This window comes from Mobula birostris, chromosome 4 (genome assembly GCF_030028105.1).
Source record: "Mobula birostris isolate sMobBir1 chromosome 4, sMobBir1.hap1, whole genome shotgun sequence".
Taxonomy (NCBI): domain Eukaryota; kingdom Metazoa; phylum Chordata; class Chondrichthyes; order Myliobatiformes; family Myliobatidae; genus Mobula; species Mobula birostris.
This window is the reverse complement of record NC_092373.1, coordinates 136,508,173-136,534,342: the sequence shown is the minus strand read 5'-3', so window position 1 is coordinate 136,534,342 and position 26,170 is coordinate 136,508,173. Positions and strand designations below refer to the sequence as shown.

The window sequence follows — 26,170 nt, the reverse complement described above, 5'->3', positions numbered from 1 at the left end:
AAGAAGGCACAGGCGTGAGAATCAGAATCAGGTTTATTATCACCAGCATGTGTCATGAAACTTGTTAACTTGGCAGCAGTAGTTCAATGCAATACATAATATAGAAGAAAGAAACAAAATAATAATAATAATAAAAGTTAATCAATTACAATATACGTATATTGAATAGATCAAAAATCATGCAAAAAACAGAAATAATACATACTTAAAAAGTGAGGTAGTGTCCAAGGGTTCAATGTCCATTTAGGAATTGGATGGCAGAGGGGAAGAAGCTGTTCCTGAATCGCTGAGTGTGTGCGTTCAGGCTTCTGTACCTCCTACCTGATGGTAACAGTGAAGAAAGGGCATGCCCTGGGTGCTGGAGGTCCTTAATAATGGACGCTGCCTTTCTGAGACACCGCTCCTTGAAGATGTCCTGGGTACTTTGTTGGCTAGTACCAAAGATGTAGCCGACTAAATTTACAACCTTCTGCAGTTTCTTTTGGTCCTGTGCTGTAGCAGCCCCCACCCCCACATACCACACAGTGATGCAGCCTGTCAGAATGCTCTCCATAGTACATCTATAGAAGCTTTTGAGTGTATTTGTTGACATACCAAATTTCTTCAAATTCCTAAGGAAGTATAACCGCTGCCTCTCCTTCTTTATAACTGCATTGATATGTTGGGACCAGGTTAGATCCTCAGAGATCTTGACACCCAGAAACTTGAAACTGCTCACTCTCTCCACTTCTGATCCCTCAATGAGGATTGGTATGTATTCCTTCATCTTACCCTTCCTGAAGTCCATAATCAGCTCTTTCGTCTTACTGACGTTGAATGCCAGGTCTATGCTGCAACACCACCCATTAGTTGGCATATTTCCCTCCTGTATGCCCTCTCGTCACCATCTGAGAGTCTACCAACAATGGTTGTATCATAAGAAAATTTATAGATGGTATTTGAGCTATGCCTAGCCACACAGTCATGGGTATGGAAAGAGTAGAGCAGTGGGCTAAGCACACACTCCTGAGGTGCGCCAATGTTGATCTTCATTGAGGAGAAGATGTTATCACCAATCCGCAAAGATGATGGTTTTCCGGTTACGAAGTTGAGGATCCAATTGCAGAGGGAAGTATAAAGGCCCAGGTTCTACAACTTCTCAATCAGGATTGTGGGAATGATGGTATTAAATGCTGAGCTACAGTCAATGAACAGCATTCTGACATAGGTGTTTGTGTTGTCCAGGAGGTCTAAAGCTGTGTGAAGAGCCATTGAGATTGTATCTGCCATTGACCTATTGTGGCAATAGGCAAATTGCATTGGGTCCAAGGAACACTCACAATGCGCTGGAGGAACTCAGCAGGTCAGTCAGCGTCAGTTGAAAAGATTAGTCGATGTTTCTGGCCGAAACCCTTCATCAGGACTGAAGGAAGAACTTTGGGGAGGGTTTGAAGAAAGCTGGTAGTTGAAAAAAACAGTAATTTTTCCCTCTCCACCCCTCTCCACTTTCCGCAGGGATCAATCGCTCCACGACTCACTTATCCGCACATCCGTCCCCACGGATCTCCCACCCGGCACTTATCCCTGTAAGCGAAAATGCTAAACCTGTCCCTACACCTCCTCTCTTGCTACCATTCAGGGCCCCAAACAGTCCTTCCTGGTGAGGCAACACTTCACTTGCGAATCTGTTGGGGTCATCGATTGCATCCGGTGCGGCCTCCTTTACATTGGTGAAACATTGGTATGAACATAGAATACACCACCTTCCGGTAATTCCCTCCCCCTCCCTTCCTCTATCCCTATTTCACATTATCTCCCTCATAATTCCACCTCCTGCTACTACTGCGCATTGTTCTCCTGCCAATCACCTCCCTGCGTCTCCTCCCCCACCCCTTTGTCTTTCAAATTACTGTTTTTTTCCAACTACCAGCATTCTTCAAACCCTCCCCAAAGTCCTTCCTTCAGTCCTGACGAAGGGCTTCGGCCCGAAACATCGACTAATCTTTTCAACTGATGCTGACTGACCTGCTGAGTTCCTCCAGCTCATTGTGAGTGTTCCTTTGACAACAGCATCTGCAGATTATTTTGTGTTTGCAATGGGTCCAGGTCCTTGCTGAGGCAGAAGTTCAGTCTAGTCATGACAAACCTCTCAAAGCATTTCATCACTGTAGATGTGAGTGCTATCGGGCAATAGTCATTAAGGCAGCTCACATTGTTCTTCTCAGACACTAAGAAGAGAAGGCAACTGGGCGGTGGGGGTCTCTGATGATGGATGCTGCTTTCCTGCAACAATGCTACATGTAGATGTGCTCATCAGCGGGAAGGACTTTTACACGTGATGTGTACTGGGCAATACTTTTTGTAGGCTTTTCTGTTCAAGGGCATTGGTGTTTTCGTACCACACAGTGATGCAATCAGTCAATAAACTCTCCACCATACATCTATAGAAATTAGTGAAAGATTTAGATGTCATGCTGACTCTTCATAAACGTATAAGGAAGTAGAGGCACTGCCATACATTCTTCATAATTGCATTTATAGGCTAGTCCTCTGAAATGATAACACCGAGGAATTTAAAGTTGCTAATCTTTTCCACCTCTGATTCCCCCGATGAAGACTGGTTTATGGACCTCTAGTTTTCTCCTCCTGAAGTCAATAGTCATCTCCTTGTTCATTCTGACATTAACTGAGAGGTTGGTGTTGTGGCAGCGCTCTGCCAGATTTTCAAACTCACTCTTAGGTGCTGATTTGACGCCACCTTTGATTCAGCCTATGACAGTGGTGTTGTCAGCAAATTTAAAATACGGCATTGGAGGTGTGCTCAGCCCTGTGTTGCATCTATGCTGGTGGAGGCTAGACATTGTGGAAGCGGATTAAATTGAAGCAGGGTAAATTATGACAGTATTAGGCAGGAACAAGGGAGAGTTAATTGAGAACAACTGTTTTTGGCGAGGATAGATATGTTACAGTAAGAATGGGCAAGAATGGTAAGATCAGGGAAGCTTGGTAGTTGAGAGAGGTAGTGAATTTAGTCAAGGGTTAGATTTAGTGAGTAACAGAGTTAGTGAGTATTATAAAGCCAGGAAAGAACTCAACAAGGGAATTAGGAAATCCAGGAGGAGCCATGAAAAGACCTTGGCAGAAAGTATTAAAGAGAATCCCAAGGCATTCTATAGATACATCAAGAGCAAGAGGGTAACTAGCGAGTACAAGGCAAGTGTTCTTGACAGTAGAGGATGTGGTTGAGATCCTAAATCTTTTGAGTCAGTATTTATTAAGGAGAATGATATAGAGGATAGGGAGATCAATGTGGAGCATGCAAATTTGCTAGAACATTTCAAGACAGAGGAGGTGGTAGTGATTGGTCTATTAAAGAACATTAAGGTGCACAAGTCCCTGACGCCTGATGAAATATATCTCAGGATATTAAGAGAGGCAAGAGATGTACCTGCTGGGGCCTTGACCAATATAATTGTGTCTTCTAGCCATACGGGGCTTCCCAGAAGACTGGGAGGTTCTCTGGGACGAATCAAAACTAATCAATAAACTCCCAAGGTCTTGGCCTAAATACTTCCTTGTGCAATTTGATCTTCAATTTCCTCACTTGTAGATCACAGTCAGTTCAGACTGGCAACATCTCCTCCACAATCTCCATCAGCAGAGGTGCACCATAGAGCTGTAAGCTTAACTCCCTGCTCTACTCACTTTACATCTATGACTGCGGCTGAGCACAGCTCCAATACCATATTCACGTTTGCTGATGACACCACTGTTGCAGGCCAAATCAAAGATGATAATGAATCAGTATATAGAAAGGAGATTTAAAATTTGGCTGAGTGGTGTCATAACAATAACCTCTCACTCAATGTCCGCCAAGACAAGGAACTGATTGTAGACTTCAGGAGAGGGAAATCAGAGGTCCATGAGATAGTCGTCATTGGAGGATCAGAAGTGGAGAGGGTTAGCAACTTTGAAGTTCTGGGTGTTACTATTTCAGAGGACCTGTCCTGGACCCAGCACATCAGTAAAATTGCCTCTACTTCCTTAGAAGTTTGCGGAGATTTGACATGACAGAGTCTCTTTTAAGAGACTCCTGGACAGGTATATGGAGCTCAGAAAAATAGAGGGCTATAGGTAACCCTAGGTAATTTCTTAGGTAAGGACATGTTCAGCACAGCTCTGTGGGCCGAAGGGCCTGTATTGTGCTGTAGGTTTTCTATGACATCTAAAACTCTGACAACCTCCTATGGATGTGTGGTGCAGAGTGTATTGACTGGCTGCATCATGGCCTTGTATGGAAACACCAATGACTTTCAATGAAAAATCTTACAAAAGGTAGTGGATTCAGCCCAGTCCATCACAGGTAAGCCCTCTCAATTATTGAGCACATCTACTTGAAATGATATTGTAGGAAAGTGGCATCCATTATCAAAGTTCCTCATCATCCAGTCCATGCTCTTTTTTTCCACTGCTGCCATCAGGTAGAAGGCACAAAAGCCTTAAGTCTTGCTCCACCAGGTTCAAGAACACTTACTACCCCACAATCATCAGGTTCCTGACAAAAGGGATAACTACACTCACTTGACCATCCATTGAAGTGTTCCCTCAACGAATAACTCACTTTAAGGACTCTATTTCTTGTTATTTCATGTTCTCATTACTTATTGCTATTTATTTATACTTGGGTTCCTTAAGGTTGTTATATCCAGGGCTGGTAATGGGGACATAAGCTCCCAGTACTTAAATAGCCTCAAACAACCAAGTGCAGTTCCTGGCCTTCATGTGTGGCTTAGCTACCAAGTATGGTAGAACTGTTTCTACTGACAGGGGAAGGGGCAAAGGCATATTACTGGTGTCTTAAAACCAGTCGCTTTGGGCAAATGGGGCTCATCAGCTGTGATTGGCAGCTCATCTATGAGAAGGAAAACTCTGATCTCAAACTTCTGCTGCCTTGTGGCTATACCCACTCATGGGGAAGGCTTCTGGAGTAAAGCCTGAGGGTAAATTCCGGGGCTAGAGTCCCTCTAAGGCAGTCGTACGTTCAGTTCAACATTGACTGGCAACTTCTGTGACGCTGCTGGTCCAAACAGTATTGGGCTCTGTCTTTCCTTTCATTCATCAGTTGCATGGAGGGGGAGAGCCTGCTACATGGCCAACAGCTTGCTCGCCATATCAAAGTGCCCAGGTTTGAGTATCTAGACAACTAGGAAGTAACACCTATGGTTGATTCTGACCAACTGTGGTCTCACTCATTCACTTATATTTGCATTTGCACAGGTTGTTGTCTTCTGTATTCTAGCTGATCTTTCATTGATCCTGTTATATTGCTGAGTATGTCTGAAGGAAACTACATCTCAGGGTTTTATGTGGTGACACGTGTATACTTTGATAATAAAATTTACATTGAACTTCAAGTAGCTAATGTTGTTCCATTACTCAAGGACTGAAATGAAGATAATCCTAGAAACTATAGACTGGTGAGTTTTACACTACTGGAGACTATTCTTAGGACTATTCTTAGGCTTTATGATCAATTGGAAAACCATGGCATAATTAGAAACAGTCAGCATGGCTTTGTGCAGGCCAAGTCTTAGTAACTTGACTGAGTTTTTCAAGCAGATGATAAAAGTAATGAGTTGTAGAAGTTGACTACATAGATTTTAACAAGGTGCTTGACAAGGTACCTCATGGGAGCTTATCCAGAAGATCAAGCTGCGTAGGATCCTCAATGAATTAGTTATTTGAATTCAAAATTGACTTTTCCCGAATAATTTAGAGCGAGTGGTTAATGGAATGTACATTTGTTGAAGGACCATGACAACTGGTGTTCCACAGGGATCCATTCTGGGACCTCTGGTGGAGGAAAACGTGGATAGGTAGGTTAGTAAGTTCACAGATGATATGAAGATTGGTGGTGTTGTAGATAATGTAGAAGACTGGCAAAGGATACAGCAGGATATAGATCAGTTGGGAGGACAAACAACAGATGGAGTTTATCCCAGCTGAATGTAAGTGTTGCACTTTGGGAGATCAAATGTAAAGAGACAGTACACTGTTAATGGTAAGGCACCCAACAGTATTGATGAACAGAGAGATTTTGGGGTCCAAGTTCATAGCTTCTTGAAAATGGCTACATAGGTTGATACGGTGGTAAAGAAGGCATATGGCATGTTTCCCTTTACTAGTCAAGGAAATGAGCTGGAGAGTCAGGAAATTATATTACAGTTTTATAAAACTCTTCGTTGGGCTGTATCTCAAGTACTGCATTCAGCTCCGGTCACCCCATTACTGGCAAGATGTCGAGGCTTTAGAGAGGGTGCAGAAAAGGCTTATCAGGATGCTGACTGGATTAGAGGACATAGGCTATAACAGGAGACTGGACAAACTTGGACTGTTTATTACTGGAACAGAAGCTAAGAGGAGATCTAATAGAGGGTTGAAATGTCCAATACCAGAGGGCATGTATTTAAAGTGGGGTGGGGGGGTAAGTTCAAAGGAAATGTGCAGAACATATAACCATATAACAATTATGGCACGGAAACAGGCCATCTCGGCCCTTCTAGTCCGTGCCGAACTCTTACTCTCACATACTTGTATCTTTTTTTTTACAGAGAGTAGTGGGTGCCTGGAATGGTATTGGAGGAAAACATAATAGGGCATTCAAGAATCACACGAATGTGTATGAAATAGAAGGATATGGACATCCTGTAGGCAGAAGGGATTCGTTTAGTAAGCTAATTTAGTTAGTTCAGCACAACATTGTGGAATAAAGTGCCTGTTCCTATGCTGTATTATTCTATGTGCTAGATGACTCATTGGCTCTGTTAGCTACACTGTCCAATCAATAGCACAAGTAAGGTGTCCCAGGGCACCGGCTAATTATGGAAGCCCACTGTTTGCATTTGCAATTGATAGCCGAAAACAGAATAGTCCTTCAATCAACATGACAGAAGTCACTGTGGGAGAACAGTGACACTGTGTCTCTGGTTAATCTCAACCACTCAATCAACTTCCATAGCAAATCAATAGACCTTTTGGGTCCTTCAAATAGAATTTTTGCATGTTATCTACTGCTGATTTTTTGCTAAATGGTACTTTGCTACCATTTTACCCACTCCTTTCTTACATCGTGAGAATATATTTGCTACCTTCAAATCTATGAAAACTGTTCTCAAATCCATAAAAAGATGCCAGAGTACCACTACCACCATAACCACTTCAAGACAGAAAATGATAGATTTTTAGAAAGTAAGGGATATGGGATGAGCATAAAAATATGCTGAATGGCACTACAGGTGAGAAGAGCCCAGGAGCCTACTTCTGCTTCTATTTAAAATGATCTTACATTTCTGTTTTTGGGGCATTTTTAAATCAGTCACAGCTTCTCTTACCCAATCCTGGGTACTCAGAGTTTCTATTTCAAAAGGTTTTTAAACACTTCCAACCTCTGTTCCAGCTGCTGTCTTAATGAGAGTCTGTTAACTATTCAATCCTGACAGGACATACAGAAAAGACCTCCCTTCTATGATTTCAAGTATTATCCCTTCAAATAACAACAGTAGGTCATTCAGCCCTTCTCCACTATTCAATCTGATCATGCTGATCATTCAGTTCAGTCCCTATTCCTGCTTTCACCTCATGTCCCTTAACCCCTTTAGAATTAAGAAATATCATTATCTTTTTTCTGAGAATATTTAATACCTGAGTCACCACTACCTTTTGTGGGAAGAATTCCAGAGATTCACCAACCTCTGAATTTTTTTCTCATCTATATTTTAAATTTCATACCCTATATCACAAGGCTGTATCTCCTGATTCAGGGTTCCCAAGTCATTAGGAACACCTTCCCTGTATTATTCTGTCTAAACATGTTGGAATTGTTATACATTTCTATGAGATTCCCTCTTCACTTTCTCCTGGAACTGGTTGTGTTTAGTTCTCTCGTTCAAATGATTGGCATACATTGTGATTTACCCGTGCCCAAGTGCTTGCCACTGGATGCCTTGAAAACATGGGGTTTATTCCTACTATTTCCTGTATTTCAGCCAATTTTTTAGTCTATGACAATAATCAACCCCAGTCCCACATGGTTTAACCTTGCACACCAACATCTGCCATGGAACTCTGTTAAAGTCCAATTACATTACATCTACTGGTTTTATCTTACCCACCTCCAACAGTTACATCCTCAAAAAAATCCCAGTGGTTTTATTAAGCATGAAGTCCTTTTTATAAACCCACATAGACTTTGTCCACCTTCATTAATACTTTCCAAGTACTCTGTTCATTATATTTTTTATTAGAAATTTTTAGCATTTTCTGCCCTTCTGATGTTTGCCATCTGGTCTGTAATTCTCTATTATTGCAGAAGAACAGCACAGGAACAGGCCCTTCGGCCCACAATGTTCTACTAAGCCAATTAAATGTCTAACTAACCTAATCTCTTCTGCCTACACAATGTCCATGTCCTTCCATTTTCCTCACATTCATGCATTTATCTAAATGTCTCTAAAAGCCTCCTATGTTTCTGCCTCTACCACTCACCCCAGGCACTCACCACTCTGTGTAAAAAACTTGCCCCTCACATCTCCCTTGAAATTACCTTTCACCTAAAATAAATGCATGCCCTCTGGTATTAAGACTTTCAACACAAGATGAGAGAGGGAAATGGGAATGGAGAGGGGTGGGGCAATTACCAAAAGTTCTAGAAATTGATGTTCATGTCATCGGGTTGGAAGCTACCCAGACGGAATATAAGGTGTTGCTCCTCCAACCTCAGTGTGGCATCTCAGCAGTAGAGGAGACCATGGACTGGCATGTTGGAATGGAAATGGGAAGTAAAGTTGAAGTGGGTGGCTCCAAATCTGGTATGGTTGCTTCATAAACAAGGGGACCAAAATGGTGCACAGTAATCCAGGTGCAGCCTCACAAACACACTGAACAACTTAGACAATCCATCTCTAATTCTAAACTCCAAACCTTTGAAATAAAACCAATATACCATTTGACTTCCTCGCCAGTTGCTGCACCTGCCTGCTACCTTTTAACAATTTGTGCTCATATGCACCCAGGTCCCACTTTACTCTACTAACCTGCAATACTCCTTTTCAATAAAAGTCTGACTTTAGATTCCTCTTATCAGAGTGCACGACCTCACACATTCCCATATTAACCTCAGTTTGCCAAGATTTTGCCCACTCACTCATCTACCTACATCGTATTGCGAAGTCCAATTTCCTCATCAAAACATGCTTTCCCATATTAGTTTCAATAGTAAACTGAGATTCCTTACCCTCCGATCCACTCCAGGTTATTAATATAACCAGTTATTGAAAGTTACATCCTTCCAGCCTAAAAAAGACATCCTTATTTCCACTCTCTGCCTACTATGTGATAACTAATCTTCAATTCATGGGAATACACTTGCCACTATAAAGAAATTGAAGTTATGTGGCACTTCAGGAAAAGATTTAAGGGAATCAACAACTCAATACTAGGCTAGTTGATTGAAAACTCTTCTGTCTCATCTTTGGGGCTTGTACTGGGCTCATTGTAGATGTCAGAAATGTTCTTTCAGCCTCCTCCTCTTATTAGTTGTTTAACTGTACAACATAATTTACAACTGGGATTTATTTGTTGATTGGTAACCAATTTATAACTCCACAGTGGGAAATGAGCTGTATTTTTCAAATTAAGCAAAGGAGCTCACAATTTAGTCACATTGATATTCAGCTACATGGCATTTTGAAAATGGTGTAAAGCATCCATTAAAAAGTAATAAAAGTACAATGAATGTTACCCAAAGAAATTGCTATTTTTCTAATAATCATTAAGTCTAAAGAGAGATATTATACTTATTTAAACTAAATTCCACCAACGAACTTACGTGTTCTGAATTTGTTGATTTGCTATTCAGAAGAGCCTCCTTCAGCACTTTAGCATGCAGATTGTCTACAATTGCAGAAGGGTGCCAAATGCTGGAAAAGTGGACCATTGCTTCAAAATATCTATTAATGATGAAAAATGTGATTAGTTTACTACATAGGATGAAAAATGTCGCATAGACTTACTGACTTTTATTCAACCAAATATCTACGAGAAATTTTCCAACAGTTTCTTCAGCAAATTTAACACTTATTTTAATTAAATGTGAACCTAAACATTCAATTTCACTGTAAATTTCGGTCTGGCTGTATAACAGCATGGTATGGCAACTGCTTTGCACGTGACTGCAAGAAACTGCAGAGTTGAAGACAAAGCTCAAAGCTCAGCATATCACAGGAACCAGCACCCCACCCCTCCCTAATTCACTCTACTTCTTGCTACCTCAGTAAAGCAACCAGAATAATCGAAGATCCTGCCCACGCTGGATATTCTCTCTTCTTCTGTCCTCCATTGGGCAGAAGATATAGAAGTGTAAAAGCCTGTACCACCAGGTTCAAGAACACTTAACAAGCTCTACCACAGACATCTTGTTCACTAAGATGGACTCTTGGCCTCACTATCTACCTCATTACAACCTTGTACTTTATCATTTACCAGCACTGTACTTTTTCAGCTGCCTTTGCACTTTATTCGAGCTCAATGCACTGTGTAATAATTAGATCTGTGTGAACAATATACAAAAAAAGCTTTACTATCTTGGTACATGTGACAATAATAAACTAATAACAATAAATTAAATATAATACCTAAAGCTCATCTCAAAACAAAGGTAAAATAACAATAATTTTGATAAACCAACACACATAAAAGTTGCTGGTGAACGCAGCAGGCCAGGCAGCATCTCTAGGAAGAGGTGCAGTCGACGTTTCAGGCCGAGACCCTTCGTCAGCACTAGAAGGGTCTCGGCCTGAAACGTTGACTGCACCTCTTCCTAGAGATGCTGCCTGTTTGCTGCGTTCACCAGCAACGTTTATGTGTGTTGCTTGAATTTCCAGCATCTGCAGAATTCCTGTTGTTTGCGTTAATAATTTTGATAGTTATTTTTTCTAGGCTGGAGACTAAGAGAATGGGTGAGTCTAAATGTGACACTAAGAGGGTATATTAGAATGAATAAAATTCAACAGCCCAGAAAATGTGCTACTCTGGTACCAAAGTCCCAGGATTGTTTGTTCGTCCCAAACATGCTAGAATATCAGAGTTTTGCTGTATGCCCTTCCTGAAATGTGCCCAGAACAGTGGGCATGCCAGGTATAGTCTAACCAGGGCTATGTACACTTCACTGCATCTGAAAACCTCATCTATTCATGGCATTTAAATGGCATAAATGAAATCTCAGATGTTTGGCTACACTTACAAAATATCTTGTTCCATCTTTTTTAATCTACTTGAAATTATATTAAAATTTATTTGCAACATCATGCTTAATCTGGTGACATACGTTTATAAAATTAATCTTTCCACTGATGCTTATCTATACAGTATGTAATCAACAAATTAGGACATCTGGCTTTCTATCCTTCAAGATATAGTAAATTACTAAGTTTTAAAGCTGATGTATGCATGAAGCCATCAGCACCAGGCACTCCCATAACATTAAACATGAGGAGATCTGCAGGTGCTGGAATTTCAAGCAACACACATAAAAGTTGCTGGTGAACGCAGTAGGCCAGGCAGCATCTATAGGAAGAGGTACAGTCAATATTTCGGGCCAAGACCCTTCATCAGGACTAACTAAAAGAAGAGATAGTAAGAGATTTTAAAGTGGGAGGGGGAGGGGGAGATCCAAAATGATAGGAGTAGACAGAAGGGGGAGGGATGGAGCCAAGAGCTGGACAGTTGATTGGCAAAAGGGATATGAGAGGATCATGGGACAGGAGGCCTAGGGAGAAAGAAAGGGGGAGGGGGGAAGCCCAGAGGATGGGCAAGGGGTATAGTGAGAGGGACAGAGGGAGAAAAAGGAGAGAGAGAGAGAAAGAATATATATATACATACACACACACACACACACACACACACACACACACACACACACTCAGGTTTGAGGAACAACACCTTATATTCTGTCTGGGTAGCCTCCAACCTGATGGCATGAACACTGACCTTCAACTTCCGTTAATGCCCCACCTCCCGCTCGTACTCCATCCGTTATTTATTTATTATTTTATTTATATGTTTCTTTTCTTTCTCTTTCTCTCTCCTTTTTCTCCCTCTGTCCCTCTCACTATACTCCTTGCCCATCCTCTGGGTTCCCCCCCCTTTTCTTTCTCCCTAGGCCTCCTGTCCCATGATCCTCTCATATCCCTTTTGCCAATCTCCTGTCCAGCTCTTGGCTCCATCTCTCCCCCTCATGTCTTCTCCTATCATTTCGGATCGCCCCTCCCCCTTCCGCTTTCAAATCTCTTACTAGCTCTTCTTTCAGTTAGTCCTGACGTAGGGTCTCAGCCTGAAATGTCGACTATGCCTCTTCCTAGAGATGCTGCCTGGCCTGCTGCGTTCCACCAGCAACTTTTATGTGTGTTACTCCCACAACAGTGCTCATTTCCTTGCCAGGTTATTAATATGCCTTTAATCCCATGATCTTCAATTAAACATCTTCTGAGGACTTAGATTCTGTCAATGAGAATTCAAGTACTTACACACACAGTACATTACGAACATTAGTTTAAAAAGATGGATCATATTTTCAAAAAACTATAATTCATTTTCATAAAGCATGACCTTTTCTAAGCACATGGTGGAAACTTTCTACGTAATTGTGAAGCAGAAACATTTTAACACTAGGATGACTTTTGTAAATAAATGTAACAATTGCAGAATATATTAATATAGAGTTTAAACAAACAAGTACTAAGAGCAAAATAGGTTTATAAAGAATTTAACCCAAATAGACAGGTTAGTAAGCAAGCTTGTCTTCATCAATTAGGCTATGAATACAGAGGTTGATAAAGCATGAAAAGAACTGTTGAGAACTGATGGAAATATGCAACTTATTAAACTGTAGAAGTCCAAGAGATTAATGAGAGAGGTTAATGTATATTTTTAATATTTTATGTATGAAAAAGAACCAAAATGATGTTAAAGCTGCACAAAACGCTGGTTATCTACACTACAATGAGATGAACACAAAGGTAAACATATTAGCCTAAGGAAAACAAAGTACATCATAGGTTTATAAAAGTTATTAACAAATATTCAAAAGTTAATTTATGAGATGCTATTACACAGACCAGAAGGACATCTATATTTCTGGCTACTTGCATCTCACATGGGAGCATTAACAACCAGAAATTCAGCAAACTTGTTCCAACAACATGGAGTTTCAAAGCAAGTTCAGCACGATTAATCATGTTTGGACTTAGTTTCCTGATCTAAATGCCATCATCACTGACAATTCAATTATTTATTCTTATGATCTAGACAAGGGACTCTCCACCTTTTTTATGCCACGGACCCCTATCATTAGTCAAGGAGTCTGTGGATCCCAGGTTGGGAACCCCTCATCGAGACACTCTTCCAGTACTGCTTTCTAACCTGTTCTTTTTGATAGAAGTGGTAAAGGATTTAAATGGCATATTATCTGCTTAGTAAAAAAAAAAAAGTGTCTCCATTCTAGAGGTAGTAATGGGGGACAAAGAAATGGCAGAGGAACGCTAATTATATTGTGACAGTCTTCACCTTGGAAAACACTAGCAAAATGGCAGAAATGCAAGATTGTCAGGGGGTAGAAGTGAGTGTAGGTGTTATTATAAGGAGAACGTGCTTAGGAAGCTGAAAACCCCGAAGGTAGACAAGTCACCTCGATCAGATGGACTACACCAGGTTCTGAAAGAGGTAGCTGAAGACATTGTGGACGCATTAGGAAGGAAAAAATAAATTATGAAAGGAAACTGGCAACTAATATCAAAGAAGATGCTAAAAGTTTTTTAAGTATATAAAGGGTAAAAGAGAGTTGAGGGTAGGTATAGGACCAATAGAAAATGAAGCTGGAGATATTGTAACAAGAGATGCAGAGATGGCAGAGGGATTGAATGCATATTATGCATCAGTCTTTACAGTGGAAGACATCTGCAGAGTACCGGACATTCAAGAGTATCAGGGAAGTGAAGTATGTGCAGTGAAAATTACCACCGAGAATCTGCTCAGGAAATTTAATGGTCTGAGGGTGGATAAATCTTGTGGACCTGATGGAATGCACCTTCGGGTTCTGAAGGAAGTAGGTGGAGAGATTGCAGAGGCATTGACAATGATCTTTCAAGAATCAATAGATTCTGGCATTGTTCCGGATGACTGGAAAACTACAAATGATACTCCACTATTTAAGAAGGGTGGGAGGCAGCAGAAAGGAAACTATAGACCTGTTAGCCTGACATCAGTGGTTGGGAAGTTGTTGGAATCGATAGTTAGGGATGAGATTATGGAGTACCTGAAGGCACATGACAAGATAGGCCAAACCCAGCATGGTTTCCTGAAAGGAAAATCCTGCCTGACTAACCTTATGCAATTTTTTGAGGAAATTAAAAGCAGGGTAGACAAAGGAGATGAAGTAATGTGGTGTACTTGGATTTTCAGAAGGCCAAGGTGCCGCACATGAGGCTGCTTAGCAAGATAAGAGCCCATGGAATTACAGGGGAGTTACTAGCATGGGTGGAGCATTGGCTGAGCAGCAGAAAACAGAGAGTGGGAATAAAGGGATCCTATTCTGGCTGGCTGCCGGTTTCCAGTGGAGTTCCACAGGGGTTGGTGTTGGAACCGCTGCTTTTTAACAACGTATGTCAATAATTTGAACTATGGAATTAGTGGATTTGTGGCTAAATTTGCTGCTGATACAAAGGTAGGTGGAGGAGTGGGTAGTGTTGAGGAAACTGAGAGCCTGCAGAGAGATTTAGATAGTTTAGCGGAATGGGCAATGAAGTGGCAAATGAAATACAATGTTGAAAAGTGTATGGTCAAGCACTTTGGTGGAAGAAATAAACAGGCAGGCTATTATTTAGATAGGGAGAGAATTCAAAATGCAGAGATGCAAAGGGACTTGGGAGTCCTTGGGCAGGATACCCTAAAGGTTAACCTCCAGGGTGAGCTGGTGCTGAAGAAGGCGAATGTAATGTTGGCATTCATTTCTAGAGGTATAGAACATAAAAGCAGGGATGTAATGTTGAGGCTCTATAAGGCACTCCTGAAACCACACTTGGAGTACTGCATGCAGTTTTGAGCTCCTTATTTTAGAAAGGATATACTGACATAGGAGAGGTTCAGAGAAGATTCACAAGAATGATTCCAGGAATGAAAGGGTTACCGTATGAGGAACGTCTGGCACCTCTTGGGCTGTATTCCCTGGAGTTCAGGAAAATGAGGGAGAATCTCATAGAAACATTCCGTATGTTAAAAGGCCTGAACAGATTAGATATGGCAAAGTTATTTCCCATGGTAGGGGATTCTAGGACAAGAGGGTATGTTTTCAGGTTTGAAGGACATCCATTTAGAAAAGAGATGCATAGAAATTACTTTAGTCAGAGGGTGGTAAATCTGTGCAATTTGTTGCCAGGAGCGGCTGTGGAGGCCAAGTCATTGGGTGCATTTAAGGCAGAGACAGATAGGTTCTTGATTAGACGGGGCATCAAAGGGTATGGGGAGAAGACAGGGGAGTGGGGGTGACTGGAAGAATTGGATCAGCCCATGATTGAATGGCGGAGCAGATTTAATGGGCCAAATGGTCTACTTCTGTTCCTACATCTTACGGTCTTTTGGTCTTATAGCTCTGGGCCTGTATTCGCTAGAGTTTAGAAGAATGACAGGGAATCTCATTGCAACCTATCAAATATTGTAAGGGTTGGATAAAGTGGATGTGGACAGGATATTTTCTGTAGTGGGGTGAGTCTAGGACCAGAAGGCACAGCCTCAGAATAGAGGGACATTCATTCAGAATAGATGAAGAAAATTTTCATTAGCTACAGGGTGATGAATCTGTGGAATTCATTGCCACAGGCAGCTGTGGAGACGAAGTCATTGGGTACATTTAAGGCGGAGATTGATGGGCTCTTGATTAATCAGGGAGTCAAAGCTTACGGGAGAAGGCAGGAGAATGGGATTGAAAGGGATAATAAATCAGCCAAAATGAAATGACAGAGCAACTCAATGGGCTGAATGACTTAATTCTGCTCCTATATCTTATGGTCTTATATGGGAAAAAATCTATTCAATTTACCTGACTTATTGTCAGAATTCTGAATCCTTTATCAAGATACATTAAGTCTCTCCATAGCAACCAGGAAATAGGAACCACAAGTAATTAAATCTGGAGTTTAAAAAAAATTCTTAGTAATGATAACCATTAAACCAGTAGATTATCAGCACTATCCTTCAGGGAAGGAAATCTGCCTTTCTTATCAGCTCAGCTGATATATGGCTGCTGTCCTGCTAATGAGGTGGACTCCTGGCATTTCCTCAGGTAAGGCACAGAGATGAACAATAAATTTTGATATTATCAGTGTTATGCATATCTAATAAACAAATTTAAAAATAGATGCACTACCCATACAAACACAGGTTATAAAGGAAAAAATATCTTTCCTACACATTTCAATCTGCCCCCAACTTTACCTTCCTTTCTCCTGTTGCACATTTTTGTGATCCAATTCCTTCTAAGCACATGGTACCAAATACAGAAATAAGATATGATTGCAAAACAACAAATTATGTTTTTATGTGAAAATCAATAAAGTGCTTGACACTTGAAAAAGTTATTGCTGATAACTGATGGAAATATGAACTTGGAAGTTTCACTATGAGAATGTAAAAAAACCTCTGCCTTAAGAATGATAGTGATCATACAATTACGCAGACAACTCAGCTCCTGATTATTAGAGTAACACACACAAAGTGCTGGAGGAACTCAGCAGGCCGGGCAGCATCTACAAAAAGAGTACAATCAACATTTCAGGCCAAAACCCTTCGGCAGGACTGGCGAAGTGTTTTAGCCCGAAACATCCACTGCACTCTTTTCCTAGATGCTGCCTGACCTGCTGAGTTCCTCCAGCATTTTGTGTGTGTTACTTCAATTCCTAGCATCTGCAGATTTTCTCTTGCTCTTGTTTGGCTGAACTTTTCCCACTGTGGAAACAATAATAATGATTGAACAACATATTACAAAGTTATGACAAAGAGAAGACTGCAAAAAAATTTAGGAATTGCTGTAAATCCATTTTTTAAAATAAATTCAGCCATTAAATTCAAAGGTAATTGAAGTAAGGCTTCTATAAAGTTACAGTATTAATAGCTATGTAAAGCTTACAGAAAATTATTAATAGTGTTCAAGTAAAATCAGAATCATACCGAGGCATCCTGCATCTTACCATGGCCAACCTGTGGCGCATTGAATGATTAGAAGTGGCGCATTGCACCCCAGTGATAGTAATAAAAAAGTAAGCCTACTCATGCAAAAAGTATTAACCAAAAACCGATTTGTAAAAAAAAATCTATAACAGGAATTCAAGTAGCTTAGAGCTAGAAATGGGTTTTACTGAGAATAAATCTAAAACTTAGCAATTATTTTTAGCAACTTTATTACTTCGTGCACATCTTTTGGCGAATGTTATCTTCTTTCACATTAATCTGTTTTCAATTTTTAAAAAATGTTCAATGAATCAAACTAGGAAAGAAGGATTTTTGTTCTGCAGTCATTCCATAACTGTTCAATACTTGTTTGATCCTGAGGTGCCAGGCGTCTGCACCAGCGCTGCGTCACAGGTTTTTGCCAGTCAGTTTACAATTGACACTCATGCGCTACGGAGTTCTGCTTTGTTCGTCCTTTGTGAACATTCACAGTTTTGTACTTTTTCAAAATTAAGCCTTGTGTTTACATTCAGTTACCCATCACAGTGCAAAAGAAAATGAGCAAAAGAAAAGCAGACAGTGATAGTAAGCGTGAATTCAATGAACAGTGGGAAAATGAGCTCTTATTTATAGTGGGTCCGTCAGGAAAACCATTGTGCATTGTTTGTGAAAACACTTTCTCACATAATAGAAGACATGATCTTACTAGACACTATAAAACACAACATCAGACTGAAATAGAAGGAAAACTGAAACTAGTGCTTGGTTCTGAGTTACGGAAAGAATATGTGATTAAGAAAAAGGAAATCAAAAGAAGATAAAATATATTTGTTAAAAGTCTCATTACGGTAAGTAATGCTTATCTTGTTTTTATATTAAATCAATATATCATGTAAAAATGCTAAGTATGTCTACATTAACATATTTTTACAAGAATTGAATGGGGGTACAAGAGTTGTATAGCGCATCTGAACTCGTGCGTGAAAAAACTGACGTATGGAATGTAAAAGGTTGGCCACCCGTGTTATAGAGTCTTACAGTTATACAGCCTGGCAACCTGCCCTTTGGCCATACTCATACATACTAATCAACATGTCTTCCTAAGCTAGTCACATTTGCTTGTATCTGGTCATGTACCTCTAAACCGTCCCTATTCACAAACATGTCCAAATATCTTTTAAAGTTGTAACTGTACTTGCCTATACAGCTTCCTCTGGCAGTTTATTTTGTAAATCTAACACCTCTGTGTGAAAAACATGCCCCTCAGGTACTTTTTAAATCTCTCCCACTTGACCATAAACCCATTCCCTCTAACTTTAGAGATTCCCAAACTCTGGGAAAGAGACTGTGACTATCCACCTTATCTATGCCTCTGATGATTTTATATGATCTTCCTTCACTTCATGTTATTTCCATTAGCACCAACAATACAAAATTATTCTCAAGTAGTTTCTCAACACAACAAATAAAATAAAAATCAAGCCCCTAAATGAACTATGAAATGAGCTGATAAGTAAAAAAAGTGACGATAAAAAGTAATATTTCCCCTGCAAAACAGGCACATGCACACAAATGCTACTGCATTTCTTCTCTTAGACATGAATAATACACTCACCTATCAAAGGCTTCTGTCACAAGTGGGCTCAGGACAACATCCACTGCTCCCTTTACTTCCACAATGGCAGTAGTTCTGGTCTGAGTGACTGGCTGATCAACACTCCATTGCTCAGTAACTGTCTCATCATCTGTGTTTTCCATTGTCGTCCTTTCCAATGGAGTATATGGAGTACTAGAAGTTTTCAATAAATGACTAAATATTTAATTCTATCAACCATTTTGTTTACATGAAACATGATCTTGCAAAACACATTCAATTTACTTTCCAGTATTTTGAAACAACATTACGTGTATTTATAATACAAAAAAAAGATAAATGAATCCAGCTATAAATTTGATAATTATCATTTAATTGGCAGCATTATTTGAATCATGCATAGAGCATAAAATTTCTGTGACAAAGAGCTATACAAGCCAAATGCTAAAATTGATTCACACGGATTAAAATGGGCATCAACTGCAGAGATGAAAATGAATTGGGGACAATAAACAGCATCATGGGGTGTGGTTATTTTTCAGGACAAAGCTAAAGAATAGTCTTTGTCAAGGACTGGTAGTAGGATGTTTTTGTACGATGGCATCGATGAAACACTGAAATGGTGAGAGCAGATAACAAAACTTCCAAATATACTTCTTCTGAACTATTCTCACTACAGTCTGCCACCTGTAGTTTCCCTGTACACTTGAACCATCTTAACGAACTAGCTATTTCATGATCTCCTGAAGGACTCGGCAGACCTAACTCCCTAGCTCCCTAGTATGCAGGTGCAGGTGCAACATCTTTACGTGGACGACGGTATATCACCGTAGTCAAAGGGGGCGGGGGGGGGGGGAGAGAGAGAAAGACTCCAAGTCACATTGAAATGCTGCGGAATTAAACTTCTTCTATCCTGTAACTTGTTAGCAAATGCTCAGACACTAGAAAAAAAGTGAGGACCTTAGGGCAAGATTGCTATGTTGGTGGGAAATGAGGAAATGCTGCGCTCTGTGCTTTTTATGGAGATGTGGATCACCCTGGACCACCAGATATGTTGGTGAGACACAGGCGCTTTTCGATACACTAGATAGAATTAGATTAGATTAGATTATGAGGACACGCAGTCCTCTTTTATTGTCATTTAGTAATGCATGCATTAAGAAATGATACAATGTTCCTCCAGAATGATATCACAGAAACACGACAAACCAAGACTAAAAAAACTGCCAAAAACCACATAATTATAACATATAGTTACAACAGTGCAAAGCAATACCGTAATTTGATAAAGAACAGACCATGGGCACGGTAAAAAAAGTCTCAAAGTCTCTCAAAAGTCCCATCATCTCACGCAGACGGTAGAAGGAAGAAAAACACTCCCTGCCATGAGCTTCCTGCGCCGCAAACTTGCCGATGCTGCACCCTGGAAGCACGCGACCACAGCCGACTCTTGAGTCTGTCCGAAAACTTCGAGCCTCCGACCAGCCCTCCAACACTGAGCACCGAGTACCATCTCTGCCGAGCGCTTCGACCCCGGCCCCGGCAACAGGCAATAGGCAAAGCCGAGGACTCGGGGCCTTCCCCTCCACAGATTCTCAATTGCACAGTAGCAGCGGCAGCGAAGCAGACATTTCAGAAGTTTCTCCAGATGTTCCTCCGTGCTTCTCACGTCTGTCTCCATCAAATCAGGATTGTGCACGGCACCCTACTTACAAATACAATATCACTTTGGAGTGGCCGCACACGCTGCATCGCGCCGCCATCTTCTCCTCTCCTCCAATGGACTGCTGATTTGGAAAAATCAAAATGTGGGAGCCTGTGTTTCATGATAAGCTCTTTATGGTGCTCCGTTGCAGCAGTCTTCTCACACTCTTGGTTCCCCGAGCTGGAACGTCTAACAATTAAGTGCCAACCATTCTTACCAAGAGGGTTCGCCTCCATGATCCTGACCACAGTTTACATACCACCAAAGGCTGATGTTAAACAGCCACTCAAGGTATTCAGAGCTGTGATCAGCGAACAAGAACTAGCCTACCTTGATGCCTTTTAAATCATTGCTGGGGAATTTAATTAGGCTTGCTTGAAGAAATCTCTGCCCAATTATCATCAACATATCACCTGTAGCACCAGGGTTCCCAACACACTCAGCCAGTGTTACACTACGATCAGGTATGCCTAATATTCCATGCCTAGACCACATTTTAGGAAATCTGATCCCCTGTATCTGATCTACCTGCATGCAGGCAGAGGCGGAAGAGCAAGGTTCCAGAGATAAGACAAACAAAGCAGTAGTCACGGAAAGCAGAGGAGCAGCCACTGGATTGCTTCAAGTCGGTGGATTAAACCACATTCAAGGACTCAGAGGATCTGAACAAATACACAGGGTTGTCACTGACTTTATAAAAACAGATGTAGACAACTGTGTTTCCACAAGATCATTCAGAATCTTCCCTAACCAAAAGCTCTTGATGAACCATCTGCTGAGGGCCAGATCACTGGCATTCAGGTCTGGCAGCCAAGTTAAACACAAGAGGTCCAGGTACAATCTCCGAAAAGCTACATGCGCGAAGTGGCAATTCTGGAACAAACTTGAAACACTGAAGGATGCTTGACAGCTGTGGCAAGGCTTTAATGCTGTCATCTCTTACAAAGTGAAACTAAGCAAAATAGTTACATAGATGACAAGACTTCACTCCCAGATGAACTTAATGCATTTTATGCTCGCTTTAACTATCACGACACGAAGGCACCTTCATGAAATCCCACCCCCCCCCAATGCCCCCGTGATTTCAGTCTCTGAGGCTCACATGAGTGCATCCTTCAGGAGGATGAAATTATAGAAAGCATCAGGTCCAGACAATATACCTGGCCGAGTGCACAAACAGGCTTCAATTATACCAGTGCCTAAGAAGAACATGGTAACCTGCCTCAATGACTATCATCCAGTAACACTTATATCCACTGTGTTGTAGTACTTTGAGAGGTTGGTGATGAAATACATCAACTCATGCCTGAGAAGCGACTTGGATCAGCTACAATTTGCCTACTGGGACAAGAGGTATACAGCCGATGCCATTTCATTGGCTCTTCCCTCAACCCTGGAGCATCTGGGTAGGGAAGATGCCTACATCTGGGTGTACTTCATTGACTACAGTACTGCATTCTAAAGTATCATCCCTTCAAAACAACTCAGTAAGTTTCAAGACTGGGGCCTCAATACCTCCTTGTGTAACAGGATCCTACATTTCCTAACTTGCAGACCCCAGTCAGTATCTCCTCCACAACCTCCATCAACATAGGTGCACCACAAGGCTGTGTGCTTAATCCCCTGCTCAAATTGCTTTATACTTATGACTCTGAAGCTAAGCACAGCTCCAATGCCCAACTCACTTTTACTGACTGTCCTAGGACGAATCGAAAGTGGTGACGAATCAGCACATTAGAAATAGACTGAAAATTATGTCATAACAGCAACCTCTCACTCAATGTCAGCAAGACCAAGGAGATGATTATTGACTTCAAGAGGAGGAAACAGAGGTCCATGAGCCAGTTCTCATCAGGGGATCAGAGGTAAAAAGTCAAACACTTTAAATTCCCTGGCGTTATCACTTCAAAGGATCTATCCTGGGTGCAGTATATAGTGCCATTACGACAGTACCCCTACTTTCCTAGAAGTCTGTGAAAATTTGGCATGTCATCTAAAACTTTAACTAACTTCTATAGATGTGTGGTGGAAAGCATATTGACTGGTTGCATCACAGCTTGGTATGGAAACACCAATGTCCTTGAATGATAAATCATACAAAAAAATAGTGCATTGGGCCCAGTCCATCATGGGTAAAGCCCTCCCCACCATTGAGCACATCTACAAAAGAAGTATCAATTATCAAGGACGTGCACCATCCAGGCCATGCTCTCTTCTTGCATCAGGGAGGTGATACAAGAGCTTCTGGACCCAACCACTAGTTTCATGTACGATCATTTCCCCTCAACCAAAGGGGATAACTTCACTCAACTTCCCTTGCGCCATCTTTGAGATGTTCCCACAACCTATGGACTCAGTTTCAAGGACTTTTCATCTCATGTTCTCAATATTTATTGCTTATCTATTATTATAATTATTATTTAATTCTTTTTGTATTTGTACCATTTGTCTTCTGGCACACTGGTTGAAAGCCCTAGAATGAAAATAACCAAATGAATCTTATATGGTTATTACTCTATAGATTTATTGAGTGTGCCCACAAAAAAATTAATCTCAGTGTTGTATATAGTGACATCTACAGTGCCTATAAAAAAGTATTCCCCCCCCCACATATTTTCATGTTTTATTGTTTTACAATATTGAATGACAATAGATTTAATTTGGCTTTTTTTGACACTGATTAACAGAAAAAGATTCTTTCATGTCAATGAAAACAGATCTCTACAAAGTGATGTAAATTAATTACAAATGTAAAATACAAAATAATTGTTTGCATAAGTATTCACCCAGTAACATGACATACCAGACCATCACTAATGCAGCCAATTGGTTTTAGAAGTCACATAACTAGTTAAATGGAGATCACCTGTGTGCAGTAAAGGTGTTTCAATTGATTGTAGTGAAAATACACCTGTATCTGGAAGGAACAACTGCTGGTGAGTCAATATACTAGCAAAAACTACACCATGAAGACAAAAGAGCACTCCAAGCAACTCCACGAAAAGGGTATTAAAAAGCATGAGTCAGGAGATGGATACAAAAACATTTCCAAGTCACTGAATATCCTTTGGAGTACGGTTAAGTCAATCGTCAAGAAATGGAAAGAAAAGTTGTAAATCTGCCAAGAGCAGGCTGTCCTCAAAAGCTGAGACTATGCAAGAAGGGGACTAGTGAGGGAGGCCACCAAGAAATCTATGACAACTCTGGAGGAGTTACAAGCTACAGTAGCTGAGATGGGAGAGACTGCGTATACAACAACTGTTGCCCAGGTGCTTCACCAGTCACGGCTTTATGGGACAGTGGCAAATAGGAAGCCACTGTTGAAAAATAACTTGCATGAAATATTGGCTAGAGATTGCCAAAATGCATGTGGGAGACTCGGAAGTCAGCTGGAAGAAGATTCTATGGTCTCATGCAGCAGTTCCCAACCACCAGGCCGCAAAGCATGTGCTACTGGGCCATGAGGAAACAATATGAGTCAGCTGCACCTTTCCTCATTCCCTGTTGAACTTGAATATAGGGTTGCCAACTGTCCCATATTTGCCAGGACATCCCGTATATTGGGCTAAATTGGTTTGTCCCATACGGGACCACCCTTGACCCGTATTTCCCCCACTAAGGTAGAGCATTCCTATGAAACCTTTTGCACCAAAATGGCGTAATGCGAAGAAGCAATTACCATTAATTTAAATGGGAAAAATTTTTGAGCGTTCCCAGACCCAAAAAATAACTTACCAAATAAAACCGAAAATAACACTAACATATAGTAAAAGCAGGAATGATATGATAAATACACAGCCTATATAAAGTAGAAATAATATATGTAGTGTATAGTCAGGAAGATGAAGGCAAAACCAATTTGTGGAAAAAAAATTGGCACGTATGCGCATGCGCACACAGATGCCCATGCAAGGCTTCATGGTCATGGTGGTCTTTCTCGGGGTAAACAAGTGTCCCGGGATTTGACTGCTACTTTTGTTCCTTATTTGGGAGTGAGAAAGTTGGCAAACCTAACCGTAAAAGACATGCTGAGGTGAGTTTAACCCTACTTGAACACCCCTCCCCCGGTCAGCCGGTCCACAAGAATATTGTCAGTATTAAGCCGGCCCGCGGTGCAAAAAATGGTTGCGAACCCCTGGTCTAATGAAACCATAAACGCTAAACAGGTGGCCCCCGTTTTCCAAACGTTCGCTTTAGAACACCTCGCTGTTACAAAAGACCTACATTAATTCAGGCAGCATCTGTAGGAAGAGGTGCAGTCGACGTTTCAGGCCGAGACCCTTCTGTCCTGACGAAGGGTCTCGGCCTGAAACGTCGACTGCACCTCTTCCTACAGATGCTGCCTGGCCTGCTGCGTTCACCAGCAACTTTGATGTGTGTTGCTTGAATTTCCAGCATCTGCAGAATTCCTGTTGTTTGTTACCTACATTAGTTACCTGTTTTCGCTAACAGAAGGTATTTTCACTGTTACGAAAAAAGGCAGCGCGCACCCGAACAGCCAAGCTCCTCCCCCGGAACTGCATTCTAGCCGCTATTGCTTAAACACGTGATTTATTTTGTGCATCTGTTAGCAAGATGAGTTCTAAGTTATCGGAAAAGCCTAAAAGAGCTCGTAAGGGTGTTACACTTAACATAAAACTAGACATAATTAAGCATTTCGATCGTGGTGAACAAAGTAAGGACATTGTCCGCGCGTTGAACTTGCCTGCGTCCACCGTTCGCACTATTTATACACAGAGAGAGAGAATTTTGAAAGCTGCCATGTTAGTGTTGGTTCTGCTCGTAGCAAAGTGGTCTCTCTTAGTCGGCATCCAATAATGGATAAAATGGAAAGTCTATTGCTTCAATGGATTGATGGGTGTACAAAGCGTGGTGTTCCGTTAAGTTTTCTTATACTTAAGGAGAAATCAGTCAGTCTTTTTAATAAGACTGTTGGGCACGTGGCCAAGTGGTTAAGGCATTCGTCTAGTGACCTCAAGGTCGCTAGTTCACGTCTCAGCAGTGGTAGCATGTTTGTGCCCTTGAGCAAGGCACTTAATCACACATTGCTCTAGTCTGTGCGAGGAGTGGCGCCCCACACAGACTTCCAATCTGCGCCTTGTAAGGCATGAAAATGCCCGACGCAGGCCTCTCATGGTCTAAGTCGACGTTCCCTCCACTTTTAATAAGCTGTAACAGAAAGCACTGGACGATGGTGATGAAAGTGTTACGAAAGTGGAATTTAAAGATAGTCATGGGAGGTTTGATCAGTTTCTGAGGCGAGGGCAACTTTATAGTTTAAGCAGTGGTCCCCAACCTCCGGGCCGCGGACCGATACATTGCTGCACAGAATGCAGGGGTGCAGCGGTATTCGGAACGTACCCAGGGTATCTTTAAGAAAAAAAAGCCAAAATAATCAAGCTAATTAATTAGGTGCCGCCCGGCACGTAAATGTCGGCCCAGATCAGAGGCGATTGCCGATTGCGTCAGGTGGTTATTCATATAAGCAAGTGCTTAACTGTGACGAAACTGAAAATTATTGGAGTCTTCCCGATTCCGGTAAGTGAAACTACACTGTACAGGTGTTATTTCTACTTTATATAGGCTGTGTATTTTTATGTGTTATTTGGTATGATTTG

At 41.2% G+C, this 26,170-nt stretch overlaps 1 protein-coding gene across 3 annotated transcripts in view; it reads right to left on the bottom strand.

The window, feature by feature from the left end:
- kiaa1109 (KIAA1109 ortholog) overlaps positions 1–26,170 on the bottom strand; it is a 433,731-nt gene that overhangs the window by 199,832 nt on the left and 207,729 nt on the right. For all 3 annotated transcript variants that reach the window (XM_072256106.1, XM_072256108.1, XM_072256107.1), the window contains exons 31-32: positions 18,869–19,042; positions 9,866–9,986 (exon numbers count right to left, since the gene is read on the bottom strand). In XM_072256106.1, coding sequence (XP_072112207.1) covers positions 9,866–9,986; positions 18,869–19,042 — 295 coding nt within the window. The remainder of the gene's footprint in view (positions 1–9,865; positions 9,987–18,868; positions 19,043–26,170) is intronic.